The 27,016-nt window shown below is 42.1% G+C and overlaps 1 protein-coding gene across 4 annotated transcripts in view; it reads left to right on the plus strand.

Annotated features, from left to right (window-relative positions):
* Positions 1–3,108: 3,108 nt before the first annotated feature.
* The window catches only part of PMEPA1 (prostate transmembrane protein, androgen induced 1), a 62,027-nt gene continuing 38,119 nt past the window's right edge, over positions 3,109–27,016 (plus strand). For 2 of the 4 annotated variants that reach the window (XM_077832254.1, XM_077832255.1), the window contains exon 1: positions 3,109–3,295. In XM_077832254.1, the coding sequence (XP_077688380.1) occupies positions 3,193–3,295 (103 nt within the window). In that variant the 5' untranslated portion in view covers positions 3,109–3,192. Of the gene's footprint in view, positions 3,296–10,012; positions 10,120–27,016 lie in introns of all 4 variants that reach the window. The other 2 variants (XM_077832257.1, XM_077832256.1) reach the window with 2 other exon arrangements.

A 27,016-nucleotide genomic window follows, 5' to 3' on the forward strand; every position in this document is an offset into this window, starting at 1 on the left:
ACTTCCAAGCAGTAAATCATAGTTATCAAGAATTATGGGAAAATATGCCTTCTTGGAAGATAACTGAAGCTGACTTTCTCTCTCAGTAACAGGATTTACCCTCCCCCAAAAGGAGTACTTGTGGCACCTTAGAGACTAACAAATTTATTTGAGTATTATGGGACCTTGTTCGCACCACTATAGTAAAGCATGTATCAGCATTTTCATTATAAACCCCAATTTTCACAGGTCTATTTCTCAACTGAAAAAAATCACTCCTGATTAAAACTTGGCACACAAACTCTCATTGTGGGGATGATTCCTCCCTCTCCGCTTATATCTGTCTAAAAATTAAACTGGGCTGGACATTTTTAAATTAAATGACAATAGAAATGTATCTCTTTGGACTATTTGTTGAGGTTTGCACCTATAAGGCAAATGCTGGTTCAGCTGACAAGTGATCCAAATGATCAAGCCATACAATGTCTAATTGCTTTTGGTGCCTTTACCAAAAAAAAAAAAAAAAAAAAAGTGACATGGAATTTCTGAAGTCATTAAAACTCCTGTTCATAAGGATTACCAGCGGCACCATCATGCTTTGGCAAGCCCCAAAGTGACCTTACATTAAGCCCAATCTTGTAACTACTCCACATACACACAAAGTTTGTACTGAAATTTTCCTGCAGAAAGACCACAGATTTATATTTCAGGATTTATAACTTCAGAGCCTGAATCAATGGCTAAACTCCCACTGACTTCAATGACAGCAGAATCAGGTACTCTCTGTTTTCCTCAAAGCTTTTATTTTCCACACCTCCACATTCCCTTCCCTGGAAAGCTCCCCCAACTTTTCACTTAGGATCTGTCTACATAACCAAATTTGCAAGGCCACAGGGATGTTGCTATACTATAATGCCCTATTTTGTTTCTGAGTAACAGCCGTGTTAGTCTGTTTCTGCTGAAGGGACCTAGCCATATTACAGAACCATGATAAAGCCCTGTATATCCTGTATAGTCCAAGGCCAAAATTTTCAAAAGAGGGCACTGATTTTGCATGCTTCAAGTGGTTAGAAATTATTCAGGGCAGTGGTTCTCAACCAGGGGTCCAGGGCCCAGTGGGGGGCCACAAGCAGGTTTCAGGAGGGCCACCAAGCAGGGCCAGTGTTAGACTTGCTGGAGCCCAGGGTAGAAAGCCAAAGCCCAGGGCCCTAAGTCCTGCCCCCTAAGGCTAAAGGAGAAGCCTGAGCAACTTAGTGTCGCAAAGCTCCCATGGCATGCAGCCCCACACAATTGCCTTGCTTGCTACCCCCTAATGCCAGCCCTGGCTTTTACATGCAGAAAAATAGTTGTTGTGGCACAGATGGGCCATGGAGTTTTTATAGCGGGGGGGGGGGGGGGGGCAGAAAGAAAAAGGCTCAGAACCCCTAATTCAGGGAATGTTAAAAATCAGAATTACCATAAGGGTGATCTCTGGAATGTGCATTTTAATGTACATTACAGATTTTCTAAACACATCTGTACATAACAGTGGGTCACAACAGCATTAACCAAGAATACAATATTTCTGGGGCCTCATTTGCAGAAGTGCTGAGAAGCGTAACTTCTGCTGAAGTCAAGGGGAGCTGTGGTGCTCTGAAAAGCAGGCCACTGACTTGCACAGCAAACCTGCACGGGGTGGACTTCCTTACAAAGAAAGGAAAACCTTCTAGTAATACCCTGAACTGCAACGTTCCTGTATGATCATGAAATTTATGTAAATAATTTTTTATTTTTATTTTTAAAACATATGTGGTGGGAACTGTTCCAGTGATTTTATTTTTCAGAATAGTTTCACAGTAATCAAAGGATAGGTATAATAATTGGGAAGTACATTTTGCACACCGCAGTCCTTCGCAACAGCCTGATTCTTATAACAATCCCCTTCGCTATAAACCATGCTGCCCTCTACCCCAGTATAAGGAGGGTAAGGATGGTCTCCTAGGGAACTGACCTGGCGCTGGGAGCCAACACACCTGATTTCCATTACACCACTGTGGAGCTGGACTAGCCCCAGTGGAGTTCCTCTGGATTTACACTGGCATCGTTTAGGTCAGAATTTGGCCCCAGGGGTCGATGCCCGACCGTCACCGACTTGCTGCGTGAGTCTGGGGCAGCAGTCTCGCTTTTTTTTTTTTTTTTTTTAATAATCTGCGCTAGACCCCACAGGATGGTGACGTGTCACCACCCCTCGCTGTCCCCTGGCCTGCAGCCCCAGGCCCGGCAGCAGTTGCCTCCTCGGGGGTCCGGTGTGGGTGTCCCCGTGTGCAGATGGCTAGCTCCCCCCCCCTTTCAATTCGGGTGCATCGGAGGGCAGGGGGCTCCCCGCAGCCCCACTACCAGGGACGGTCCATTATTACCCACGTCGCCGGGAACGACCTGCACCGCCACCGGAGAGCCCGCTGCACAGCCGGGGCTCGCTCCTAAGCCCGCCGGGGCCAGCAGGAGCCTTGGGGCTTTGGACCGGGCCCGCTCAGCGGCTCCGGCCGGGCACGGCAGCGTCCCACCGGGGAACAACGCGACGCCCCGGCGAGCCGCCCCAACCGACCTCGCCGCGCGCTCACCCCACACTGCGCGGGTCCCGACAGCTGCGGCGGGAGGGGCCGGGACGCTCCTCCCTCCCGCGGTGGGCGGGGCGTCGGAGCTGGGATTGGCTCGCGGAGCCGTCACTCGCCTGTCCCCTTCTCTCTCTCCCTCTCTCCTCGGTCCCCATCCCGCGTCTATTTCCTCCCCGCCCGGCGGGGCGATGGCAGTCCTAGTCTAGCGCTGACGTCACCCTGTCTGCCTGCCTCAGACGCCCCTTTCCATAGGAAACTTGAATCTCCTTGGACTTGAATGAGGAGGAGCGAAGGGGAGGGGGGGGGGAAGCCGCTCGGAGCCTGCCTGGGCAGGAGCAAGAGCGAAACAAAGTCGCGAGTCTGTTTCACTCAGCCCTGAGCAAACTTCCCGGGCCGGCGGGGGGAGGGGAGGGAAGGGACGCGAGCTGAGCCGAGCCCGGCTCGGGTCTCCTTCTCTTTCCGTCGGGGGGCTGCCGCCGTAGTCGTTCGCCGTGCCCTCTCCCTCCCCCCTCCCTCCCTCCCTCCCTTCCTCCCCAGCCCCCAGGAGGAGCCCGGCTTGATGTGGTGCTGCCCGGCGAGCTCGGCTGCCTTCCCGTTCTTCGCTCGCCCCTTTTTTTAAATGTATCACTTGATGGGTGTGAACAGCACAGCCGCAGCCACACAGCCCAATGTCTCCTGCACATGCAACTGCAAGCGGTCTTTGTTCCAGACTATGGAGATCAGTAAGTACTTGCTCCTTCTCGCTCACCGCTGTCTCCCCGCCCGCTCAACTTTCACAGATGTGTGTGTATATATGTATGTGTCCGTCCCGTCCCGTCCCCCCACCCCTCCACTCCCAGCCCGGACGGATCGCTTTGTATGGTTAGAAATACAAAAATGTTAAGCGTGTTTGCTGCTCCCCGGTCCTGGCTGGCAGGCTCTGAGCTCCGGAGTCTTTCCCCCGCTGCCTCTCGGAGAGGGGAAAAGTTGTTGGGGTTTTTTTTTTTTTTTTAATTTCTTTTAAAAATAAACACATTGTTTAATTCTCTCTCTCCCCGCCCCGCCCGGTACACCTTGTCTCGTAACGCACCGCAAAGGAGCGAGTCGCGGTGATGACCTCTTGGCTCTGCGTGTGTGACTTGTGTGTTTTAATCCGATTTCAGCCCTCTCCTGCCTTTCCCCCTCCCCCAATTCTCTTACTTCCTTCTCCTCCACCCTCAAAAGTTGCTGTTGTATATACAGGATGATCAGATGTCCCGATTTTATAGGGACAGTCCCGACTTTGGGGGCTTTTTCTTATATAGGCACCTATTACCTCCCCTCCCCACACACACACACACACACGCCCTGTCCCGATTTTTTTACACTTGCTGTCTGGTCACCTTGTGCATATGTGGGAATCAGTTACATTTGGAAAGATCTGCATGTCTGTAAGGAACGAACTCGCTCCTCTCCCCAGGGCACTTTATGGGGGCCTTTCAGTTGTACGTGGAGTCGCTGTATGGGAGACCGAGCAGACTTCTGTGCATTCTGCTGCGTGGTACTAACAGGGAGGGTTTGCTGCCAGGTCAGTGTTCCTGGGGTGGCAGCGGGAGAGGAAAGGTCTGTATCTGGGAAAGGGTGAGTTCTAGTCCGTTTCAGCTGGCTGCTTCTCTTAGCTTTGTCTCTGCCTGCGCCCCCAAGGCAGACGGGGAAACAGACTGCGAGGGCTATTTAAAGCCCAGGCAGAGTCCCAGCGTTAGGCTGGCGGATCCGGCAGCTCCAGGCGTCCTTTCCTCCGCCAGACCATCCCTCTTGTTTTATTACAACGCTTCACCCCTGTAATTCCCCTGACACCCCAGGTATCCCTCACTGTGATTCTCTCTTTTCCTGCGCTTTCCCCCACCCCATGGAGCTATTGTATTCTCAATAGTCTCCCCCCTCCATTCCCCATTTAGATTTTGCAAAGAGCAGGATTTGGGGGAGTGCAGTATTAGCTCCATTCTTGGTTGTTCCGTTGTCTGTTCCCAAAGGGTGCATTTGAGATCATGTGGCTGTGATAGGGAGATTGTGCGGGTCCCACTAACCTTCTGTACTAATTCCAGCTTTGAAGTGTACAGTCAGCTGTTATTATATGTCTTGATTTTAGGATGATGAATCAGTGAAGTTGCAGAAAGATGTCTGTGTTTTTCTCCTTTCTTTTCTCTCCCTCTACCCAAGACGGTAACAATGGTGTAGTAGTAGCATTAAGTGGTCTCATCAATTTGTGTGTGTGTGTGTGTGTGCTGGGGGTGGGGGAGATACACATGTACATCCAGCGATCTAGAATTTGTGACTATAAATAGTAATCGCTAGGTCTGAGAAGTAGATTAAGACAGTGTCTAGCCTGCAGGGTGGTTAAATAAGTCAAAGTTTTCCTGCCTGTCTGAAGGGGAAGAGGGCCTGGCTAATAAGCTGTATTGTCAGACAGACTGTGAAACCAAATACAAAAAAGCTTGGATCTGTTCACAAAGGTCTGAATACCCAAGGGGTAACTGCAGGGGCTAAACAACTTGTAGAGATATTACTGAAGGGACAGAGTGAAGTAAAAACCATCAGGCGATAGAATTCAACCCTTTTCTTGGTCTTTCTGCTCCAATTTTTTTTTTTTTTTTGATCTGCAGACATTTCTAAATATGTGTCACATCCTAAATAAACTATTTAACATGAATGCGTTGATGTGTAGACACCCATGTATGATCATGATCACACTTGACTCATTAGCCAGTTTAACATATGCTGTTGCCACACATTGGGCTGAGTGCTTTCTCCAGGAAGACTCTGCCTGGTATTTAAACATCACAAGTACTATACAAAAGGTAAAAATAACAAAAGACCATGGCCTTCTCCATTCTGGGTGCTGTCAAGCACTCTTGGTGTCTTGGCTTTGGTGAGCAGAATACAAACCTCCTAGACACAGCACTCCTCTCCTCTCCCGCCCATGATGTAAAGTTTTTGCTGGGAGAGCAATGTCAGGTTCTGCCTGTCAAAACCTTTCCTAATTAAAGATAAGTAAGTCCATTGAAATGATAGAATAGCTCCTTCATTTAAAAATAATTGTTGATATTTTAATGGCTTTTCCATGCTAGCCCTGATCTTTCATCTGTTGCTGTTTAGGATTTAGAATATTTATGAGACACAGCATCCTCACATTAATAAAACCTAGCCATATTAATGCGGTTTTGTTATAAAGCTATGCAAAGAATTTACTTGATTAGGAGGACAAAACTGCATTTAATGCTACCTCCATATATAATTTTGAGCAGTTTGTACAATGGACAATTATGATCATCCATCTTCCCCCACTCAGCATATATATATGAAATAAATCCTTTTCAAATTCATCATTTTTTATTTAGGTCCTTCCCCTCAGCTGAGAATATAAACATAAATGTAATGATATTTTGGCTGACACTGAGGCAGTTTGGATAATTTAGTTGTCTGCTCTTCCAAATAGACAACATTTCTCTCCCTTCTGATGAAGTGGTGCTCAGGAGATTTTGACCCATAAGGTTAGTGTTGTCAACACTTTAACAGATAAATCTTGCTTTTAGGTGTCTTAATTAGCCACTACATTAAAATTATATGTATGCATGTAGTTATTTGGAGGTTAGAGGGCTACACACAGAAATGGAGCAAATATTTGGAAAACTAGTTTTTTGTTTTTAAATCCATAAAAATGGAGTAGCAGTGAGAGTTTTGTCGGACCAAATATCTCCAGTTTTGTGTTTGCCAATCTGCCTTTTGAAAATAGCGTATGGAGCTGAGATAGAAAGCGAGCTATGTTTTGGTGTGAGGGGTTTTAGTTTTGGGGACGGGGGTGTTTTTGTAGTTTTTTGTTGTTTGAGAAGTTGATTGGCTTTTCTAGCTATTATTTTTAAATGTATTGTCTGGAAACTGAATCTTGTCACAGTATCTCAGCCTGTGTGGTTTTTCTACATCTAGAAGGCCAGATTCTGATCTGATTTACACCCTGTGCAACGCTATTCGAGTTAGGGCAGAATCTGAACCTGTGTGTTGCTGCATTGAGTGAAAAATAGAAATTTGGGGCACAGACTTGCCCTCACTTACGCTCAGGCAACCCTATTGGGCCAAATTAGTTCCTGGTGTAAGGAGGTGAAAGTAAATTGAGCTGTGCCCATCGATGCCAGCAGGGAATTTTGCCCATTGTCTTCATTGGGGTTGTGGTACTGTCCATTTTCAGATTTTTCTCCAGTTTCTGAAAGACTGAGCAGCAGACAGGAAGCATTGGGTCCTTAGGCTTTTGGATGGTCAGATTCCTGCATTCCCTGCACATCTTGGGCTGACTCGGGTTGTTTGAATTTTGAAAAAATCTATTGGCATTCATATGCTGGGCACTAAAACGTGTTCATCTTGAATTTTAAAATAAACCATGCCCTTTGTACGGTATGCACCTTTAATCTTGATTTAATCTCATTCGTGTTCAGACAAAACTAAGCTGGATTTGCCTGATTTTATTAACACTACCAGTACTGAATAGACCATTATTCTTTTTTGACTTTAACAGACCATGTTAGGTATGCATACCAATGATACTATATAAATACATAATAAAGATATGGCTCTCTTTTATGCCAACCAGTGAATGAATGTAAATTATTTCTCTATCCCACAGCATAATGAATCTGAGGAACTTTTTATTTTTTTTTAAAACTAGGTCAGGTCAAGGCAGTGGTGATGTAAAAAGTAGCATATTAAAAGAAATAGCATCTGCACGGTTTGTCTTTTGAAGAAAAAGTCTTTCCTACAGTCTGACTCATGGCATGAGTTTCTTTTTGGAACCGTTTGGGCTGTTTTTGAACCTTATTCCTTGATTATTTTTTTAGAGATACTGTCCATTTTCAGATTTTTTTTCCAGGTTCTGAAAGACTCAGCAACATGACAGATGCCAGTCACTGATGTTGCTACTGCCTGTGTGCAACCCCAGGAAGAATTAAGAAAATGTAACTGTTTTTTGCACAATCGCTTTCATTAAGATGGAACCAGTTTTGCTAGAAGCTTGTATGTCAGACTGTTACACTGCTTAGCTCCTTTACCAAACAGTGTCTTTCTAACACTGCACCCTTTTCCTGTGCTGTCAGTCAATCAGCACTGTAATCCTGATCCAGAACCCACTGAAGTGGATGGAAGCCTTTTCACCGACTTCACTGGGCTTTGGATTAGACCCGTAAAAGTTTATTTTGCAGTAGGTTACTTTAAATTACTGGCAAATAGCTAATTTCTGTGAGGCCAGAGTTGTTACCTTGCCGTGTAAAACGGAACTAGCTACACGAACGCTGCTCCTGGTCTGGATTTAATAGAAAAGACAGAGTTGTGTCTCCACCGGACTGATTATTAGCAAAGTTTTTCACTGGCTATTTGACTTATCTTTTTAAAATAACTATTTTAACTGGCCCTAAAAGCAGTCAACTTTGTAGCTGTAAATATAGTGTAGGAATGCAGCAGGAAAGTAGCATAACTGCAAACTCTTTTTAATTTAACCCTCTCCCTATAAGTAGGTAAGCTGTGAAATTGACTCAACAATGTTTCGGTGCAGTCTTTAGTCCATATGACAAGCATGAGTATTTAGACAGATTAAAGCAGGTGGCATCTGTTGGTGGCACTCTGGGATTAGGATTGCAAAGGGGTTTTTTTGGTTTTCTTTTGCTTTTTTTTTTTTTAATGCCAAGTTCAAAGTCTTGACTACTGTAGTGACTAAAGAGAGTCCTCTGAGGGTATGTCTACACAACCCAGTTACAGCGCAGCTGCGGCAGTGCTGTGACATGGGCAGTGTAGACACGCTTTATCGCCAGGGGAGAGCTCTCCTGGCGATTAAAAAAAAAAAAAAATCCCATCCTGAACAAGTGGTGGTAGCTTTATTGATGGAAGCCATGTCTATAGTGCCGCTTTTCAGCGCTAAAACGCTTGTCGCTCAGGTGTGTGCTTTTTTCATACCCCTGAAGGGCAGACGTTGAAAGTAGCAGTGTAGACACAACCTGACTTGCTGTAGTGCCAGTCCTCTGTGCCACGTTAAACCAGACAGACGTCTTCTCTATGGCCCTGATCAATCAGGCTGGGTGAAGGAGGTCAGGGGTGATTTAAGTGTTGGCTGAGTCTGTAAATAACTAATTATTCAGCTGACTAAACAAATCAGTGCTGCGCCCTTCATTGAATAGCTTGCTTTCCTGCTTGCTAAAAACAGCAAAACTGTTTTTATTCAGTTCAGTGTTCTCCATGGACGAGTCTTGTGACTGCCCAGTTTGTCCAGCACTAGAGTCATTTGCACTGGTAATGGGTTCCTTGTGGATGCCAAGATGAATTCTGCAGGATTATTTTAGACCAAAAAGGCGGCCTGAGGAAGTTAGGCAGCCATGACCAAAGAATGCTTCTGCGCTTTCCTAGAACTTCAACATTTTAGCGTGATGCAGGTGAAAAACACTAATGACTTCAGTGGGAATGCTTAAGGGGTAAGGTGCTATTATTATTCACAGTGAGTAAGGAGCTGGTCGGTTTTCTTTTACTGATGTTAACCAAAATATTCTGGAGATTTATTATTATTATTATTATTATTATTTATTAAAGTAGTTAAAATATTTTTTAAGGAAATGAGAACATTCTCCTGACATCCTTACAGCTGGAAAGTAGACATTATACACAAATTTAAAAGCGGCTTAGATTGCTGGTTTTAAACCATTCTGAGTTGACCATCTGAGTGGATTTCTTTCTGAAGGTAGAACTTTTAAATCTTTGCATTCTTGAGTTCAATAACCAAATACAGATGGCTCACCCTAGTATCATGTCTCCTTTCCGCCCCCAAACTATTTCTTTTCAAGTGTGTGTCATCATTGACATCCCATGTTAATGGCAGCACTTGACCCGTTGCCCTCTGTTGACTGAAAGAATCTGAGTTACTAAAATATTGACTTTTTCTGTCACACAATATAGTTTTTGACTAAAGTTTTCATAAACAAGACCAGTACATGTCAGCGAATGACCCATAAACAGCACAGGTCCACTACCAGCTTTTTAAAAAGCTGTTGTCTCTTTACACAAAGCCTACTTTGTCGCTGAAATCTCAATTTGATGTGTACAAACCCAAGTTAGGAGAGTTCTGCCTCTCTTTGGTTGTGTCTTCATTAGGGGGTGGGGGGAAGGGTGTTTTTACAAAGATAGCCATCTCCTGTAAAATCCAAGAGCCAGCAAGGAACAGGTTGTAGCTACTTTAAGGAAAGAACTACCAGTGCTTTGTCTCCACTGGGATTTTACATAGGTGTTTCGAGCTAGCTCTGTGTTAAAACTTCTTTTTTTTTCAGTGAAGATATAAATATAATTTACTTTTCTCTCCCTACTGTGCCTAGATATCACAGGGGTCTTAAAATGATGATTTATTATGTGCCCCAGGACAATGACTTCAATCTTTGTGCTTTATTCCCTTCATTCAGTGTTGATTATAAAAGAAATGGAGGAAGAACAAGTATCAAGTACATTTAAAAGAAAGAGAGTCAGACTTTTTTCTTCTGTGCTGTACTCCATGTCCTGATACCACAAGGTGGGTCAAAGTCAGGTGGCATGCATTGAAAGGGGGGCACCTGAATTCATGTATAATGCAAAGCACTGACATGATACAGCTAACTCTTCTTTTTGGTCGATATCGTGGTAGACTTAGGAGAATATTTGACATGATAAGTTTTGTTACTCTGTGTCATGGAGGTGTGTGTTACTCACCGAATAAGACTTTTTAAAATTGTTTTTAGGTGTACTGAAATTATATCAGGTTCTCGAATACGAATAATTGGGGTGCCTGATGGATGTTGTAGACATGCATTTGATAAATAGCTAGATTAAGTAGGGACAGAGGTTTTCTCCACATTTTTCAATATTGTAAAAAGGAATTTAGCCTGACTCTCCTGATTTCTTTGAAAATGTAAGGAGTAGGTGCCTTAAAGAAGAAAGTTCTCCTTTTAAATTATTATTGTTTTTCTTTTGCTGTTGCTCTCCAAACATGCTAAAATTCAAAAATCTCTTGGTCAGAGAGCTGGCAGGCTCAATGGAATCCCTGAATGAATTTGAAAACCCAAATTATAAATGGATAGAAAAGGCCTTTCCCAGGGAACCACGTAAATATATAGTGACTCTCACAGTAACTGTGATGATCTAGATTTTTTCCTGTGCGGTAAACAGTTGTACAGTCGCAGGTGTTGGTCTTGTTTCAGTTTAATATTACCAGTTATAATTTAGTAACTCTAATCAGCTAATGGGCTATTTACTTGTAATGGTCTTTAAATAAAAACCATCTTTCAATGAAGAACATTTGCTTTTTATAAAGAAATGGCATGTGTGGCCATTTCTAATCCAGTACTTTAAGTTCTTTGGTTTAGATGGTTACAATATGTCTGTTATCAGCAGTATTTATTTTGCCTTGTTACTAGCAACTCCTGGCATGGAAGGCATACAAGTAGAGAGATACAAGGGGCCCTCTGATGCATTATGTATATTCTCTGTTCACATGGGTATATTCCTAAACAAACATGCAGGACAGGGGCCATTAATGTTAATGGGAGTTGTATGCAAGCACTAAGACCAAGATCCAGAGAGGGAATGTGCCAGTTTGTCCATTAGAGTCAGGGGTTAGGGGGAATGACTCTGTGACTAAATTGCTGGGTGATCTTGGTCGAGTCATTTGGGGCAGATCCTCCTCTGGTGTAAATGGTGATAGCTCCACTGAGATGAATGGAGCTGTGATCGTTTACACCAGCCGAGGATCTGTTCCTTAGAATCAAATCCCTGTCTCATTGATGTCAATGAAAGGTGAAATCCTGGCCCAACTGAAGTCAATGGGAGTCTTGCCACTGATTTGAGTGGAGCCAGGATTTCATCTCAAGACTCCATTGAACTTCAGTGAGACCAGGATTTGATCCTTCATCTCACTGTGCCTACGTTTCCATCTGTAGCTTCTTCCCTACTTCACTGTCGCAACAGTTAGTGGTCTTTGATTGAATTCCTTGAAGAGTGGTCAAGGTATAAGTGCAGAATATTACATTGTACGGTGTTCTATGTGTGTTTGGACAAATATTGTTAGTATTTGAAAGGCTAGCATAGTCATTTACAGGGTGGGACAGAGATAATTCGTATACCTGTTATTTCTTAAGTGTTTTCAACAATTCCCAAGGACTACGGATTGATTTTATTTTAATTTTTTTGGTAAAGGGTAATTTGCTTAACACTGCCAAAAATGACTTAAAATAAACTCAATGGACTTTCTGAAGGCTATTGGATAATTTGAGGAGGCAGTATCTCTTTTCAGATAAATTTCAGCTGTATCAGTTTGTCATCTGTATTCAGAGGATTTGGGTAACTATTCCAGATAAACAGGGGTTTGATGGTTTGCCAAGGAATATAGCTTGGAAGGCAGCACTTTGATCTGCATTTTAAATGTTTCTTTGTAATGAAAATTTTTCATAATTTTCTTTCTAAGTCTGTAATGCTGAGGTTTGTTTTTTATTAAAAGGAATAGCAAAAACATATTACCAGACATTTATTATTAGTTCGTTATCTGTAAAATACAGGATTTCGAGATCTCCTGATGAAAAGTGCTATATAAGTGCTAGGAATTATTATTTATTATCTACCTTGGAGCCAGCTAAAAATTCTAGCTCATCACATGTAGTGGTATACCTCCTAACGGCATGATTACGGCAAACAGGAAATTAGTAGAGCTGTTAATCTATTATCAAAGCTTTGAGTTTCTTTTGAATACACTAACTTTCTCCAGTGAGAAACCTAAACTGGCACTAGCATTTTGAACACTGTATATTATACAGGACTTATCTTGACTGTCTCCCTTCTACCTAATGCTGGGGGTCTCTGATTTAGATTTTTCTCCCTAAATAGGACACTTAAATCTGCTTAGTCTTGTATCTTACATATTAGAAGATAGTGACTTAAATGAACATGTAAGGCACTTTGTACAAATAATTTGCTTGGTTTTCTCTAGCTGTTCAGAATCTTTTCTACGTCCTCCACCTCATCTTCCTGACCAAATTAACAATTGGTCCCCAGAAAAAGTCTAGGGTGCTTGTTACACACATAATCTCTCACACATGAGAAATGGTGGCTGTTGTGTTTGATGGATGTAATGTGGATCTAGGTCCATCTAGAAGAAAGATGGATAGAAACACAGAAGACATTTAAAAAAGTTTAATTTAATTTACTTCTTGAAGCTGATCTGTGCAAGATTAATTTTTTTGGTTGGGAAGTTGATGTCCTTAAGGATGAGGGCCTAGAAAGCAGGCTTTTGCAAATAGCTTCACCAGTGCCTTCTAGTACTGACTGGTTGCTTTTCTACTGCGCCAGTCACAGGACTTTCTAGGGCAGAGATGTACTACTGCCCCAGACTGGTAGCTTTCTGCTTGTGGGCACTGGTCAGGTCATTTTCGGAAGAGACCGGCTCCATTCCATTTGTAATCTAAACTATCACGTGAACCCAGGTCACCAGAACCATGTAATACTTAGTCCCATATGAATGCCTTAGGACAAACAAGGTCTTGTGTCTATTTAACTTGTATCTTTCTGCACCCTTCTCTAGAACTAAAATGTCTTCCTTCAATTTGACTTTATTATGTTGTGCATGTACTTGAGACTGGACACTGATATTGGACTTATGGTCGCACATGGCCATGTATCTTGTAAAACCTGCAAGCATGATAGCTGAATTTACAAGTGATGCGTGCTCACATGCCTGATATTAGCACTGAGTCCTCCTAAACCTTATTTCTGTTTTATGACCTGATAGTAATTTTGCAGTATGTGTAGAAAAATTTTTGAGAGAGTCATGTATAATTTAAACAGTAGAACAGTACCCTGGAACTTTAGAATTTGTATCTGATAAGGGGGTGCATTTATGCTGTATTTAGAAGAGTTAGTTTTCTTTTTTGAGATGAATTGTAATGACAGTTGGACTATAGATTTGAACACTGAGATCTAGCACAGAATTTTTAACTTCTCAAGATGCTTGTTGAAGTTATTCTGTGTGTATTGGTGTATTTCTGTAATGCCTTCAAATTGTGTGTGTGTGCATGCATGCACAATATACGTACAATACTACACAAATCACTTAACAAAATTGACCATGATTCTCAATTATATATGGGTAATTTAGCACTTAAAATACATGCACAAAAGCATTTACATGTGCAAACATATTTGCTGATGCCAGGCTATTAGTACTGTTTGTTTGCATCTGCAGCTTGAAAATTTGGGCATGTAATATGGAATTGCCCTTCAGCAGGTGCAACTTAATTGCCCACATTTGCAAACTCGACTCATGCAATCCAACAAGTAGAATTTAGCTTGATGATTAAATACGCACATGCAAGCTGTTTATTAACCAACAGTTTTAAAGTTACTAAAAGTGAAAATATTTAATTACAAAAATTTATATAAATTTGTAAAGATATATGCAGGAATTGTTTGTTTTGGGGGGTTTTTTTGGTCTTGTATCACTTTTATTCACATTCTGTCCAAAATGTCAAGTAGACAGTTTGTTATTGTAAGCTCCTGCAAACATTGTCAGTAATAATTCTGTAAAACTATTAATCAGCTTTGCATGACACTGTGCAAACAGACTGAGTAATTTCTTTGTTCTTTTCTTTTTACTTTGTAATTGGTGTCTGTAAAAGCCCAAAGGTTTGGTCTTGTGGAAAGCATGATTCATTTATTGGTGTCTATGCTGACTAGTTATCTTTCAGTAATTCCAGAGTAGTGCTAGAAGCCAAGAGTGATTCATACATGGCTAAGTGCACAAACAAATGGGGTCATGGCCATCTGCAGAAACTTTTCTAATCTATTTATGGTATCGGAGAAAGAAGTGGGTGTATTAAGGATGATGGAATAGGTGTCAATTACACTGGTGAATGTAACCAGTTAAACAACACTAACCATTACTTAAAAACCACTTTCTGCTTGTTGCTAGGGCTAATTACAATAGATTGCATTTAAATGCTATCATTTCCACTTAGTGTATCTGACCTAAGTGCACTGAGATCGTGATTTTTTTTTTTAAACAAACATAACTATAGTGATAATTCCCTTCAACCTACCTCAAAATCTAGAGGCTGACGTTAATTGTCTTTGTAGATAATGGCTTAACCCTTGCTTTCTGTTATCCAGGGTTCCACTGGTATATGCCATTATTCCATTGTACTCAGAATTTGGGCCAATACTTGCCTGTTCATGAGCTGGGATAGCATTCCATTTTTACACATCTGGCAAAACTTCCATGGAACAGCTTAGAAAAGTAAACACATTGGGCAAGTGGGTTGGTTCTCCTCTCAGATGCAGCTCCATTGGCTTCCTTGGTGTTCTCCTGTTTGAGTGGAGAGCTGGTTCTAGTCAGGACATCTATTCTGGAGTGACTTTTTCTCCTTTGCATTTGACTAGTGGTGAGAATTGATTTCACTCTGCTCTCAAATGAATGAATGCATCAGTGCTAAGTGCACCAAATATTCAAACTGTGCTGTGCTCAGATAGAAACTCCTTCATTCGGTCTTCTGTTTGGGGGATTCAGAGTTGCCTCAGCATTGCTTAGACGTGTAGTAAAGCCAGACATAGGCACTGCCATGGCACTTGTTGTCTGTGCTGCCAGAAGGAAGAAGGGGGTTTGCGGCGAGTGGGAGAGACGGGAAAGTCCTAATAAGAGTATCAAGGGACAGATGCTGTAGTAATAATAATACCTAGCTCTTATAGTGCTTCCCTTCAGTAGATCTCAAAGTGCTTTTCACAAGCTTAAATGTATTTACTCTCACAAGAGCCCTGTGAGGTTCTAGTATCATTACCACTTTTACTGATTGGGAAACTGAGGCACAGAGAGGCTAAGTGACTTGCCCAGGTCACGCAGAGTGGAGCAGGGAATTGAGCCCAGATCTTCTAAATCCTAAACTAGTGCCCTAGCCACTGGACCATCCTTCCTCTTGCTGTCTATCGACTACGACCAGCTTCGCAATGTGGAAAGGACTAAGAGGCAGGTTTTGGGCCACAGAATCCTCTTTAATCTTCATGCACCCATGAAGCCAATGAGTTCTGCTGCAGGTGTAGGGTCGTATATAGCTCTTTTGTCTTAAACTGAAATGCTTCATGCATGAAGTAAGTGTATTGTTATACAAGATGTCACACTTGCAGTGTACAGATCTCAAAGTGCTGTATAAATACCTCTCACAGGGACATGGATAAGCATTACATTGGAGATGGGCTTGATTGGCAACATTGAATGTAGTTCATGAAATTTGCAACATGCCCAAGTTCAAGGGTACCCCTTTCCAGGAGGGGTTGGTTTGGTCACATCTGTGGTGCACCTAGCTTACAGAAGAGTACATTGAAGCCCAGAGATCAGTGGCTTGATTACTCAGTAAGTTGAACATGTGCACTAGGGCTGGCAGAGAAGTGGAAATAATGTGGCACAAATTTCATCAATTTTTGAAATTGAAAATTTTAAACACTTTGACTAGCTGGACATTAGAACAGTCTTACTGGGTCAGACCAATGGTCCATCTAGCCCAGTAGCCTGTCTTCCAGCAGTGGCCAGTGCCAGATGCTTCAGAGGGAATGAACAGAACAGGGCAATTATCGAGTGATGCATCCCCTCTCATCCAGTCCCAGCTTCTGGCAGTCAGAGGTTTAGGGCCACGCAGAGCATAGGGTTGTGTCCCTGACTATCTTGGCTCTTTTGTATACTTGCTGTGTGTGCACCCACAAAGGGCCCAAACAGGAAATATACTCCAGGAGGAGAACTGACCTGGACTTTTGCTCAAACACTGGTGAATCTCTTCTGATGTCTGAATTGCATTCTTCTCCCACTTTATTTAAACTAACAGACTGGGTAAGTCACGTGCTAGATTTACCTGCAGGGTGTGGGGAGGGAGGGAGGGAACAATGCCATTTGGATCAAGTCCCATGAGACTTCTAGCCATTGAACATTGGGGCCAAATTTTCAAACCTGAATACCTAAATTAAGGCTTCTAAATCCATAATTAGGATCCTAAGTAAGTGTAGCCCGATTCTCGGATGTGCTGAACACCTGTGGCTTCCACTGACTTGAGTGGGAGCTGCGGGTTCTTGGAAGCTCTGAAAATACTTGACTGTTCTCAATCCCAGGGCTAGGGATAATGTTCTTAAAGTGAGATATTTTTTCTAAATGCTCAGCTTTGACCTAACTGTGTGTTGAGAAAGTTTGAAAATCCAACCTTTAATGTATTGGGCTGGGGTTTTTTTTGTTTGGTTTTAAACCTTCAAATGGAAAACATAGTGAAGTCATGTCCCAAACCTCTCCTGCTGTCCACACACCTCACCTGTTCTGCATTCCACATGCTGCTGTTGCTGATCCTAGACACACACTAATGTCTAGTGGAGTTACTCACACAGACTTGGCTAATCTGAACATTCCTTTGGTGTGTGTGGCCAAGGGTGGGGTCCCCTGAATGGAGTTAGTGGTTTAAAATACAAAGGCCCTTGCTGCCATCACATGTGTGCAGAAGCACCCACAATACAGCAGCTGTGCTCTCTGTTAATCACATGCACAAAGGGGGTGGCTGGGTGGGAAGGGGTTTGATCAAGGGCCTTGTGGAGCTGAGATGAATTCAGCGAGGTCTTGGCCCTCCAGTTTCCACATTGTGGGAGGAAGGATTTCTGAGCAGGAGAATGTTTTCTAGTTCTCGGTAAAGCACTTGGAGTGAAATCCTGGCCCTCTTAAGTAACTGGGAGTTTTGCCATTGGCTTCAGTAGGTCCAAGTTTTCTGATGTCTCTGTGCTTGCTCTGGTCTGTTGGCGCATGGTAGGCTTGATGCCACTTTACACCTGCTCGTGCTTTGAGAAGGCAGTGATGTGAAACATGCGCATTATAGGCCCAATTTTCAGAGGTACCAACAACCTGCAACTCCAGGGAAGTCAGTGGGAGCTGCACGGGCTCGGCCCCTCTGAAAACCAAATCCTAAACCTTTTGTACAGGTGTAGGAAGTGCTGCGGTTCCCCCTTGCCTCCTCCCCACATCTGAGAGGAAGCAAACAGCCTCCCTCCACCGCTACTTAGTGTCTCAATTGGCCTGTGTGCTCCACTGGCTCCAATAACAGACCCCAGCATGTATAACATTGGTCCCTTCAAAACTGAGCTCAGCATTGTCCAGTAAAGTTATACTGTATAATACTTAACCATAAGTCACATTGTTCTGTTTTACTCATACCTGAATGAAAATTAGCTTAGGTTTTAATTGTTTCTAATTTAGGATACAGTATCTCCTTTGTTCTTGTCTTAGGCCTATAGTGGAGACTTTTTAAGGGAAAATACCTTTCCTATGTGGTACTATATACCTTGTTGGTATATAGTAACTTCAAAGACTAAAATATTCTTGTTTTGTCTCCCCCTCGTGCCCCACCCTCACAAGTAGTTTAATATTTTTAATGATTTTAGTTGGTTGTATGAAGTGGTGAAGACTCATTCTCCAACCCTGGAATGACTGATCCTTTGCAGTGTATACAGATTGCTCTTGCCGCAGCTTTTGCCATCATATCTTGCCCAGGACTTTAATCATGCAGAATTCTAGGGCAGTGTCACTGAAAATACGGTTCTCATTGGACGTGTCGGTCATTGCCACAGGACTGAGTTGTGAGGAAAAATGAACATAATGGACAAAATGAGTTGGATAAATTCACTATGTCCTTTTATTAGTATTTTTTTAATAGAAGCTGCATTCATTGATATGTAAGTTTTGAAAGAAGGTATTTCAAATTTGAAGGAAACCTGCTTGAATGGGTCTAATTTATTCAGTTATGGAGCGAGAGGGGAATGGGCCCCGAAGTAGGAGTAATGAGTAAAGAACTAGCTGCTCTTGAATAAGAGTAGCAGTTGTACCCGAACATTAAGGAACTTCTTTATTCACTTGACCATCGAGCTTTGTTGCACTCCAGATGACAAGTGCACTTCAGTCTCAAAGAGCCTATGGCTTTGAAGAAATCTTGCGTCATCCTATATTCTTTTTTTTTTTTCACTTGGCAAAGGTAGGATCAGAATGTGCTCTGTGTGTGAGTCTTCCCTGACTTCATGTCAAGGAATTTTTTTACTGCAGCTTTGTTTTAATTTTACATTAAACCAAGCCACAGTCTCTTCCAAAAAAAGATCTCAGGTGCAAGGCACAGGCCCACTTAAATTAAAAAAAAACAAAACAAAAAACCAACAACAAATCTAAGCAAAATTTGAAATTAGCTGTTACAAAAATAGGTAAATAGGTCTGTTGCACAATGGTTTTTATGGCTTCTAATGTTAATGGCATAATATCCTGTATCCTGATCACTCTGGTTGAACTGAAAATATGAGGAGCATCATAAGGGGGCAGGGGGGACAAAAAACCTAAGATAATAGGAATAAAGTTCTCGGAAAAACATTTCCTGTTGTTTTCCAAACTAAACACATCTGTTATATTTTGTTTAGCTTTTTTGTTTTTCAAGAAGGCTGGGAGATGACATTACTCTTCGCTGTATTTGCAAGCCAGACTATATCTGTAATGTTCATTCTCTCAGTATTTGGCAGTAGGCGGAGTGTAAAGACTTTTTTTGTTAATTGTTGTAACTACTGGAAGGTGAAAAATGCAAACTCTCTTGCAGCTGTACTCTCTAATTGTACCGATGCCAAGAGCTGAAGCTCAGTTTTCTAGCTTGATCAATGTTGTTAGTTTAAGTAGTTGGATAATTTAATAGCTGTAGGCACTCTTGTCTGACTAGCGTGAGCCTGGATTGCTTTGTTTGCCCATCTTGGGAAGGAGAGGAGGGGACTTCCCTTTGAATACAAGGTTTCCCCTGCCTCAAACAACTGTCAGTTGACACTTTCTGTGACCGGTACCCAACCCTTTTGGAATTGAGGGACAAAGGAAACTGTGGATATGATGCTTTGACCTTGCAGCCTCACATTCAGCTAGACACTCTTTCCTGTTGCCATATAAAGCCTTTCACTCTCCTTTCTGGAGGGGCATAACATTGGCCCTTCATGCAAAATATCCTCTTTTTTTTCTTTTCTTTTTCTTTAACTGGGCTTGCTTACCAGGTGTTGCCCATGAAACTAGGCACTAGGCCTTCAGGGCAAAACCTACATCCGCACAGCTGTTAAATAGTGGGATGAGCACTCCTTCCCTTTATTCAACCCATTGTTTAACAGTTTTTCTCTGTCCTGGGAGTCTGTTTGGCCTGTCTTCAACTTTGGCTAAGGAGTAGCTGGGTGAGACAATGACCGATCATCTTCCTCAGATGCACAGGCCTCTGAAGGGGGAAAACCATGTTTCTTTTCTGAGCAGCATCTTAACCAATACAAGAAATGCAGCAATAGTGACTTCTAGGAAGGGGAAAAAAGGAAGTTGAGGTATAAGAGGAGACTTGATCACTATTCAGCACTTGTCCATTTAATCTCTCAAACAGGGTTTCAAAGTGTTCTCCCACTCCCAACAGGAGAGGAATATATATGTATATATATTCTTCAATCACTTATACTTACTTATGAAGGAAGGATATGATTATTTAGGAGAGGAAGGATGGGTTCATCATATTACTGGAGAAAACCCTCCACCTAACATTCAGTTGCTTCAGTGGAATATGCTGCAAAAGGTATGGCTGGCGTTGCTTTAGTACATGAAGATTCATTTAAAAATAAATTAAAAGTTCCAACTGCAAATGAATGAGCACACTTGGGGTGTTGGTTTGTACAATTTAGAAGCTGCCTTTGCATTTCCAGTGATATTATAAGTCATTTGCTGACCCAGCTTCTGTTGGCTATCATGAGGAGATACGGCAAGGCAGGGAATCTATTGCAGTAGATCAGTGCATATTGGCTTTGCCTGCCAAAGGCTGTGCTGGTTACAAACATTGATGAAAGCTAAAGACTGATGCTCGTATGAGCAATCCATAGATAGCATAGTCTCCCCCCAACCTTGTCACTGAAATCTCTGGATTTTAGCTTATTTCTGAAAAGCGCTCTTCTTGAAATCTAATACAGTTTTTAGGATGGCCATCCACCTTGAAGACAGCATGAAGCCCTGGTTCCCAGCTTGGCCGATGACCTGCTATGTGCTTATTGGCAATTCTTTTCTCATCTAATCATTATCCATCTTAGGGCATGTCTATGCATGGAGTTATTCTGGAATAGCTATCCTGCATTAAATCTACACTCTACCTTATGAGAAAGAGAGAGATTTCTGAAAGGCTCTTAATCTTGAGATGTGAGAATACTCATTGCTGTTAAACCAACGAGCTTCTCTGTAAGGAACTTCTCTACATCAATAGGTGACTGTGCCTTTACAAAGCAGGGAAGAAGTGAGCCAGCCCTCTAGAAGGAAGAAGGCTGCTGCTTCTAGGGTGTAAGAACCAGGTGGTGATTGACCCGGAGTTCCTCGCTAGCCACAGGGATATGAGATTGTGCTGCTTAGAGCCTTCTGGTAGCCCTTGCAGGGAGAATGCGGAAGGGCTGTTCCAAACTAAATCTGAGTCGAGGTTTATTCACTGCATTTCCCTGCCCTCTATAAGAAACTATTGGGAAACTGCTTTCAACGGTGCCAGTTCCTGGAGTTGGGCTCCACTGGAAGTGTAAGAGGAGAGACCCCTCCCCACCACAGTCTCACTGCTGAGGTTGTCACTTCATAGCCCTTTGAATATCAAGGGTTTGCTTGTTTTGAACTCTCCTTATTGACTAGAACAAAAGAGCTTATCCAGGCAGAGGTTAAACGGATGTATCTTGTGCCAAATGTATTTTGGACCTTGAAACATGGCTGCCCCCTACATAGACTTATTTTTTTTTAGATCCACCTAAGATGTGCACACCTCTGTTTTGTTGGCAGTCCGCTTAGTTGTACAAACCGTATAAGATGAAATCACTAGCAGCAGCAGGTGTTGGCCAAGCCAGTAGAACTACCTGTTCTTTGTTCCTGCTTATAGATGGAGTTTGTGGGCCACCATTTAGCACAGTGGTTCTCAACCTAATTACCATCGTGGGCTGCATATGCAGCTGTCTGTGTGTTATGTGGGTTGCAGCCATCCAATATACATACTACCTGTATGGCCCTGAGGATGTCACATGGGCTGGGTACTGATTGGGCCACTGGTTTAGAGGGTCGTTCAGTAGTAGTGCAGCCACAGAAGTGATTGGGCACTGGTCCATGGTGACAATTCACTGAATGTTCTGCAGTGCTCAGGTCTTTCCTCTAACAATGAGGAGTAGTCTAGAGGGGATGAAAGGAGAGGAAAGGGGTGGTGGCTTAAGTCGTTTGCAAGAATTCACTTTGACCATTGTTGCTTGATAGCCCCACTTATATTTAACACTATGTAAAATGCGTTATACAAATTAATGGACAAATATGAACATAGTATAGCCAGACAAGGCCAGGGAGAAAGGCAGGACGTAACTTCCTAAAACCCCGCATGATGACACAAACTCCAGACTAACATCTCCCACACAACCACGGCCAGTCCCAAAACATCGTGGATAAGTCATATGGGCAGATAATGTGTGTGTACACTGTGTGGCATATGAGTGATGGCCTCCCTCTTGGCTGACACATCAGCGATTGAACCAGGAACCTCAAGAGCTAAAAGCATGAGCTGCTACAGCTTGAGCTAAAGAACCAGCCTCTGTAGCTACCAGTTGTAACAACTCATCCTCTGTGGATTGGCATGGAGCGGGTAGGGGACTGGTAACACACTCAGCAGTGGGCTACATATGCACCTGTAGCTGAATTTGAAGTGGTGTGGGAGGGAAGTGACCAGTGACTGCTTTCTGACCCCATATCACCTATCCCAAGTGGGACTCATCCTATATGTAGCTATTTTTGTAGATTTTAGAAATTGAAAGCAGTTGGGTATCTTCACTTTACCAAAAAGGCTGAGAAAGATCAAGGAGGCAGATAGAACTTGTCACCACAAGTGGGTGTTGAGCTTGGTAGATTTCTTTTCTTTTTCTCTCCGTTCATGATAAATTTATGAGATGCTGCTTCCAATCAAAACTTTATTGCATACACATGTGCCACTATTGCACACTGCCCAGTGAATTCCCATCTGCCCAAAGGAAATGGAGGGTACAGTTTACATTTTACAAGATAACTTCCTAATTCCTTCTGTGAACAAGGAATTGATTTGCAGTGTATCTGAACTTGCTCCTGTAAAACAGAGCGACTTAAAAGCAGTGAGTAAACTCTGAAGCTAGAAATCCCAAGTTGTTTAGCTACTGTGGTAATTTACACTGACACTCTGACCCTTAATCTCTTTCTAGGGTGAAAAAGTTGCCTATCTCTGTCCTCTCAGGAACATTGGAAGTAATTTTAAAGGTCTCTTTCAGGAGAAAGGCTGTGTTAACATAACCTTTTAAATTGCTTCCTAGACTGCTTTCCTGCAGTTCTCACTTGCCATCTTGCAATGGGAAGGCTGGGAAGAGAGAGAGGTGCAATGCAGCCTTTGATTTGCTAGTTTTGGTGTTGACTCTCCTTGCCTTAGTGTGTTTGATCTCTATGGCACATGTTGCCCTCCTGTTTATGCGTCAAATTTTGACTAATACAGAAAATCTCCTACTATGCAAGGCTGGTAGTCTTTATCTGTAGATGCCAAATAACACTCACTAGCGGGACATTAATACTCTTTTCTTTCCCCTCTCTGTGAACTGTGGCTTCGTGAGTGAAAGAGCTCAATGTATATCACAATGGTGCCTAAATTGTTTACCTGTGCTACTAACTGGAAGCAGATGCTCAAACTGGTTATGGTTACATTAATTAAGAGTTGAGACTAAATAATACTGCATTAAAATATATAAAGAAAATAAGCAATTCAAAGCCTTTTATCTATAATCTAGCAGGTTTGTATTGATCCACTAGTAAACACCTTTCTAGGGAAACCTCCATTTGAGTCATTGGTGAGTGCTATACAAAACTTTTATTTTTATACAAAAACTTGTATTTCGTTTCAAAAAGCTTGTATACAAAAAACTTGTATTTTGTATTTATTGGTGTTCTAAGATTTCTTCCTGCTTGGTGTGAGGCAGGGTTTAACAAAGTGCTAATTTCTAATGGAAGTCCAAGTAATGTTCTAGGCTGTGTCAAACACAGATTTACGAATCTGCAGCATCGTACATAGGAGAACTCCACAACTCTGTCTCACATAATATGCTACATTATATTTAAGAGGACATTATATAGCAGCTCCCTACCCATTATATCCAAGTGCTGTATCATGGCCTTGATCAAAGTAAGCCTGCGTCCAAGGATGATCATCTAAATGATGCACCTCACCTGAGCTCTAGATCAGGTATCTGAGACCATTTAGCTGTTTAATCAATTGGTCAGCCTAGAAATGGATATTTGTAGCATTACCTTCAGTTGAATTCATGACAGGATTGCGTGACCTGCTGAAGTTTTGGTCTTTGATCTAGTGCCTAGATTATTCTTGGCCCAGCTGAAGGTCACGTGTTTTCAGTTACAACATTCAGTTATTGTTATTACAAATCATTAGTGCAAATTTTTATGTTCCGCCCAACGCTAAAGTCTTCTTCAGATCGTTGTAAGTATCCACCACTACTTGAGTATCTTAGGAGGCCTTTGCCTTTTCTGAAATGCTAGCTGTCTCAAAATCTAGTATGTGAAGATTCCTGGGGTTTCTCCTAGGGTTAGAACAGGTGCAGTGTAGGCCTTTGTACAGAAGACATGATGCTCCAAGATAGGCAGACAGCCCATGGGAGTCTCCCACCTGAGACCACCAATGTTGTATGACACAATGTAAAAGGTAAAAGAGGGTTGCTGTTCCTGGAGATGACAGGGAAGGCTCTGATAGGCTGGGAGCGAAGAAGAAGGGTGACTGTGACCGCCAAGGTGTTAGATAAGGCCCGAAAAGTTGGTATATTTTTATCTAGGCCTTCCAAGGTTAAGTCCTGACTTGGTGTTGGATGTAAGTGCTACTGGGTAAGCAGTTGTACTGGTATAACAGTGAATTAAAAGGGGAATTCATTCATTATAACTTCAGCTCATTTGGAAAGAGGGTTTTTTCAGTACTTTTTTTTTTAACAGGAATGGAACAAACTAACTTGTAAAAAAAAATTAGTATCACTGAAGTTTGCAGGGGTAATGGCACTAAGGGTCAGAGATATTTCAAGTTCTCAAATGTCCTGAGGTCTTTTGAAAATCAAGTCTCAAAACGTAGCAAATAGCTACTTGTATGGGAGTTACAAAGGTGAGGCTGCTAAGGTGGTAGGAGTACAGATACGTTATTATAAGGTGGGTGCACAACTGGTTAAAAGACCAAACTTCTAGAGTAGTTATCAGTGGTTCACTGTCAAACTGGGAGGGCATATCTAGTGGTGTTCCACAGGGGTCCATCCTGAATCCCGTACTAATCAATATTTCATTTCTGAATAATGGAGTGGTGAGTATGTAAAATTTGCAGATGGCACTAGTGTTTTTGCAAGTGCTTTGGAGGACAGGATTAGAATTCACAACAACCTTGACAAATTGGAGAATTGGTCTGAAATCGGCAAGATTAAAGTGCAAAAGCACAACTACAAAATGGTGAGTAAATGGGGTAGGTGGTAGAACTGCTTAAAAGGATCTGGACATTATTGTGGATCATTAATTGAATGAGTCAACAGTATGGTGTAGTTGCAAAAAAGGCTAATATTCTGGGGTGTATTTACAGGTGTATTTTATTTATTTATATATATACATATACATTTATATATATACATGGGAGGCAATTGTCCTGCTCTACTCAGCACTGGTGTGGACTCAACTGGAGTATTGTGTCCAGTTTTGGGTGCCGCACTTTAGGAAATTTGTGAGTCCACAGGAGAGCAACAAAAATGATATAAGGTTTAGAAAACCTGACCTTTCAGGAAATGTTAAAAAAGCTGGGCATGTTTAATCTTGCGAGAAGATGGCTGAAGTGTGCCCTAGTAATGGTCTTTAAATATGTTGACACCTTGTATTTAGAGTCCACTAAAGGTGGGATAAGAAGAAATGGGCTTGATCTGCAGCAAGGGAAATTTAGTTTAGATGTTAGGAAAAGCTCTCTAACTATAAGGGTTGTTAAGCTCTGAACTAGGCTTCAAAGGGAGGTTGTGGAAGATGGAGATATTTAAGAACAGGTTGGATAAACACTTGTCAGGGATGGTCTCGGTCAGGGGTAGGCAACCTATGGTACGCAAGCCAAAGGCGGCACACGAGCAGATTTTCAGTGGCACTCACACTGCCCGGGTCCTGGCCACTGGTCCGGAGGGCTCTGAGCTTTAATTTAATTTTAAATGAAGCTTCTTAAACATTTTAAAAACCTTATTTACTTTACATACAACAATGGTTTAGTTGTATATTATAGACTTATAGAAAGAGACCTTTTAAAAACGTTAAAATGTATTACTGGCATGTGAAACCTTAAATTAGAGTGAATAAATGACGACTCGGCACACCACTTCTGAAAGGTTGCCGACCCCCGGTCTACGTTTATTTGGTCCTGCCTCAGTGCAGGGGGATGGACCTGATGACTTCTCAAGGTCTATTCCAGCCCTACGTTTCAATGGTGCTTTGTGTTCTGTTTTTCTTTCAAATGTATCCTGGCACCAAATCCTGGTCTCACCTTTCCAGGTAAACTGGGCAAGTTAAATATTTCAAGAGCGACAAGATCTAATTATGAAGCTTATCTGTATGTTGCTGGATTACAAACAGCTTTCATAGTTCACTCAATGGAAATGGGGTGTAAATCCCATTGTCATGCTATTAATGAAATACTATGTGTATGACAGTAGATATTTGACATATTGGGTGTAGCAAGAGGGCTGCAATATTATGAGGAACCATCTGTACCAGCTGATCTATTTAATTCTACAAATCTGCATAGTTTGGGGTTTTTTTCCTTCCATTGTTTGACAGACCTAGGAGCTGTCATGTGTAACCTGCAACTTCCACTGTTGTCTAGTATGGAAACAGCTGTTAAAGTGCTAATTTTCCTGTTCTCCTTAAAGTCTTGATCACTCTTCTTTTTGTTGCTCCTGTTCTAAACTTAGACTTTGGTTAATGAGGAAACACTTCTGTGCATTCTGTGAAGGCAGACGTGTGTGAACTTCAGTGACCTGATTTTTCATAAGTACTGGGAAGCCACAACTCTAGTTGAAGTTGGTAGGAGCTGTAAGTATTTATTTAGCACCCATGAAAATTTGGTCCCAAATACCTAGTAGACCAGACTTGCTGATACGATCTGAAGCTGCTTGCAAAATGCTCTTTGCTTTCTTAAGAATATGTTGTAATTACATTTATGGGGTTCACGGACTAAATTTGGGCATTGGTTTTACCTTAATTCACCCTAAATATAAAACATCTTTTTTTCTTTGATTAAAACATAACTTGCAGAAATCCGTATATTTAAAAGTTAATCCTTTCTATTGAGGTTCCATTTATA

Source organism: Eretmochelys imbricata, chromosome 13 (genome assembly GCF_965152235.1).
Source record: "Eretmochelys imbricata isolate rEreImb1 chromosome 13, rEreImb1.hap1, whole genome shotgun sequence".
Classification (NCBI taxonomy): Eukaryota; Metazoa; Chordata; order Testudines; family Cheloniidae; genus Eretmochelys; species Eretmochelys imbricata.